The 4,096-nt window shown below is 49.5% G+C and overlaps 1 protein-coding gene across 1 annotated transcript in view; it reads right to left on the bottom strand.

Annotated features, from left to right (window-relative positions):
- The window catches only part of angpt2b (angiopoietin 2b), a gene marked incomplete at both ends in the record, with an annotated part of 25,193 nt that extends 21,425 nt beyond the window's left edge, over nt 1-3,768 (bottom strand). The window contains 1 exon segment of the mRNA XM_084454912.1: nt 3,439-3,768. Coding sequence (XP_084311038.1) covers nt 3,439-3,768 — 330 coding nt within the window.
- Between the last annotated feature and the right edge of the window lie 328 nt (nt 3,769-4,096).

The raw sequence follows: 4,096 nt of genomic DNA on the forward strand, positions 1-4,096 counted from the left end.
CAGACACGGCAGAGGCCAGCGGCTCGCGAGGCAGACGTGATGAAATGTTTGAGATGTGACGACGAGGTCAGATGACATGCTATCTGCTGTTACCATGGAGCCAAGGGCTTCCTTCCAAAGAGTTTGGTTTATAAATATACTGCAGTTTTATGAGCAGAAGTGTGTGTGTGTGTGTGTGTGTGTGTGTGTGTGTGTGTGTGTGTGTGTGTGTGTGTGTGTGTGTGTGTGTGTGCATGCATGGGTGTGTGTGTGTGTGTGTGTGTGTGTGTGTGTGTGTGTGTGTGTGTGTGTGTGTGTGTGTGCGCGTGCCATGAGGCACATTTGGCACTGACTTATACTCCTAAAAGTTTTTTGTCTTGTCTTTGTCTCCTCATGTAAATGAGACTCCTGACTACACAATGGTCTTAAGTACACACACACACACACACACACACACACACACACACCACTGTCAGGCAGCCAGAAGAGCTCTCAGTATCCAGGAAACTTCTTATGAGCACTTACAAACATTACTAATGAACCCAACACGTCAACAAATGTCATCAACCAGTGAACACTCTATGACCATGCAGGTAAAGAGCTTCTATCCAGTCTGCTAAAAGACCACCGAGGAATATACTTCAGAGATATGGGGACAGGTGAGAGTGAGAGAGAGAGAGAGAGAGAGAGAGAGAGGGAGAGAGAGAGGGAGAGAGAGAGGGAGAGAGAGAGAGAGAGAGTGAGAGCAGGGGGAAGAGTGGGAGAGGAGAGAGAGCAAAAAGGAGCAGAAATGTAGAGGTGATATATTGTACTGTAGTTGGGGAAGTACTTGTTGTTGTTGTTGTTGTGGTTGTTGTTGTTGTTGTTGTTGTTGTTGTTGTAACCACTTGTAAAAAGCTGCTACGTCTATGCAGTTCTATATATAGCTGGGGCCTCATTTATCAAAGAGCGTGTAAATTCAGGTGTAAAAGAGGGCGTACGACGAAAACGCGGAAAATGCACAATGTAGCGTACGACGAGAATATTTACACGCTTTTCGGATCTATCAAAAATGTCGTATGCCCTTTTCTGCACGGTAAATCCGAGACGGGCGGGGAAGGGAGCGTACGCGCACGCGCCCCGTGTTCCGCCCCCTCCACGCCCTAATCCAACCATATATGGTCACAACCATGAGTGGACAAACGTGGTTTCCCGGAAGGAACCGGCTTAAAAAGGTAGCGTGGAGCACCCAGGCGGTACATTGAAACATGGAACGAAGAGCAAAGAAGAGGAACTTTTCGGAGACGGAGGTGCATGTGCTAGTTGGTGAGGTCCACGTGAGGAAGGCAATCCTCTTCGGAAGGTATTAATAGCCTACGTTTGTCTGTTTGCTCCTACAGCTTAGTAGCCTACTTTAGCTACGTGTTGTGCATCTAGGATTGGGCATACATTGTCCGTACGGACATACTGTAACATGTGGCTGCGAGTGAAGCAAACATTCTGTGGTAGGCTATGATTAAATTAGGACCAAAAACAGGGAACAATAACGCAGATGACCACTTCATAATGTTAGAACACATTAAACATTTTCCCCTCTGGGAAATTAAGACTCATCTAAATCACCCGGTAAATCACAGCATTTATTTGACTGCCAACAGAAAAACATATCAAATGAATATGGCTGCACAATGAAATGTTTAATGCATAATCAAGTTCACAGACAAACTCAAAGAAAATGATTGAAATTGTTTCTCCAGACTCTGACGTGGGGTGGGACTCAGAGGAGGGGGAGTCTGCAGTGGTCCTGGACCTGACGGTCGTGCCCCCGCGAGTTGCAGCCTCCACCTCCAGCGCGCCGACTTCCACCTTCTTATCAGCTTTGAATATATATCTTGGCAAACATAACACGGGATGATGTACAAGGAGGGGACAGATACCTAGTGAAAGTACTATTGGTTGCTAGTAAAAAGACAATAACGAGGGCTTGGTATAAGGTGGAACGCCCAACCAAGGAGCAGTGGCTGGGTGTTGTGGAGGAGATGTATGTTAGGGAGAGGTTCACGCATGCATTGAGGATGCAGGAAGGAAAGTTTGAAGGGAGATGGGAAAAATGGATGGATTATAGAAGGAAGTGTGATGATACCACTAATATTAAAATTGTCATATTTGAGTAAGAAAAAAAAGCTGCATGGATGGATGTACCCATAAGCTGTTATTGTAGGTTTTTATGTTTTATTGTATTGTCGTTGTATGGATGGAAAATGCTAATAAAGATTAAAAGTAAATAAGACAAAGAATATGTATCTTGGCTATGGACACACCAACAAGCCAGCCGTCACGCGCAGCGCCTGCCTCCAGTCTCGCCCCTACCCTGCTGTGCGCCAGGATGAATGAGTCATGCGTGGAGCCAGGCCACCGTGCCACTACACTTGTGATGAGCATGTCACATATGATTTGGGTATTTCTAGTGTGCACATTTTAGCGATTCACATAGACGTATTCATTCACTGATGGTGCCCTTATGTGGGTGCAGTCGCCATCGCCGTCACCTCTTTGGAGTTCTATCTCGCCCAGTAGGCCGAGTAGCGCCGGATTCATTTAGGCTCGCATTACGCACAGGAGGACTGTCATTTATATGCTTACCAAAGAGCAAACAGGTCCACATGATCACATATTAATGACAATCTAATTGGTCAATTATTGCCGTTTGATGGAGTGCCTGCATTAGGTGTGTGACATATAGCGCGGAAAGGTTTTGGACAGCGCATAGGTTCAGTTTGGGGAACAAATCCATATCGGACCATGAATGAGCCGGTTAGAGGACACGTCTAATCTTGCATTGCGATATATGTTTGTGCTGAATTGGCCTAGTAGCCTACATGATTGTGCGTTCATGAACTGTCGCTATTCTCTCCGTCAAACATAGTAATTCACCGACGCACCACCGGCGTCGCCAGTTCCCCCTGTGTTCAAGAAGGGCGTAGAACACCGTGTAAATCGGTACGCCAACTGGAGAGGTGTCCTACAAAAGCGCGGAGAAAGGCGACTAAATTTTCGCCCTTACGGCTTGATAAATCGCAATGTGGGGGGGGCAAATGGCGTACGCCTGAACTCGCGAAAAAGACCGTGTAAAAGAAGGCGTACCTCAATGATAAATGAGGCCCCAGAGCTCTTGAGCATAAAAGGGTATGTTGTATGTTGTATGTATGTTTTCCAGAAATGGTCTCATTGGATATGAGCACACCTCACCATTCCAGAAGCAAAAGCTACGTCACAAACAAATATTTTGCTTCAATCTCAGCTTTGACCGTGCGTCAAAATCTAGCAAATTAAACATCAAACATCCATAAAACACAAAACAACACTCTGAACAACACTGTTCATTACTCAAGTATACATGCAGGCAACAGTCAGCGCAATTCCATCTCTGTGGTCTAAACAGGGAACCGGTTCCCCGGGTTCTGTCCGTACCCCTCCTACCTTCTGCAGCCACAGGGTGTTGTTCTCCGTGGCGCTCTCCAGCACCTCCAGCTTCCGCTGGTGCCAGGACAGCCTGGGCTGGGCGCCGCCATCGCCGCCGCCGCCGCTGCCGCCCCCCTCCGGCTGGTCCGCTCCTGGAGGAGGGGGAGAGTCCCTCTGGAGGGAGTTGGTGACCTGGAAGTCCTTGAGCGGCCGGCAGTGCTGGACCTCGGGCAGCAGGAAGGTGTAGCTGCAGGGCCCATGCTGCACGCGGTGGCGCTCCGGGCCTGACGCCACCGACGCCCACAGGCAGGCCAGGCAGGTCAGGGACAGGACGACGGGGAGGCCCATCTCGGGGTGTGGTTGGGGCAGCGGGGGGGGGGGTTGGGGGCGGGGGCGAGGGCGAGGGCAGCGGGGGGGGGTGGGGGCGGGGGCGAGGGCGAGGGGGGGGGGGGGGGTGTCTGCGTCACACCTCGCCAAGCGCAGTAGTGTGTCGGGCGAGTTTGCTCCGACGCTCACTTGCACTTGGGTCTCTCTTTTCTCTCTTTCTCTCTCTCTCTCTCTCTCTCTCTCTCTTCCTCTCTCTCACTGTCTCTTTGGTCAGAACCAGACCTGACTTCTCTTCCTCTCTCTACCTCCCTCGGTTCCAAACTCTCTCTCTCTCTCTCTCTCTCTCTCT

The sequence above is a fragment of the Borostomias antarcticus genome (genome assembly GCF_949987555.1).
Source record: "Borostomias antarcticus genome assembly, chromosome: 21".
NCBI lineage: Eukaryota > Metazoa > Chordata > Actinopteri > Stomiiformes > Stomiidae > Borostomias > Borostomias antarcticus.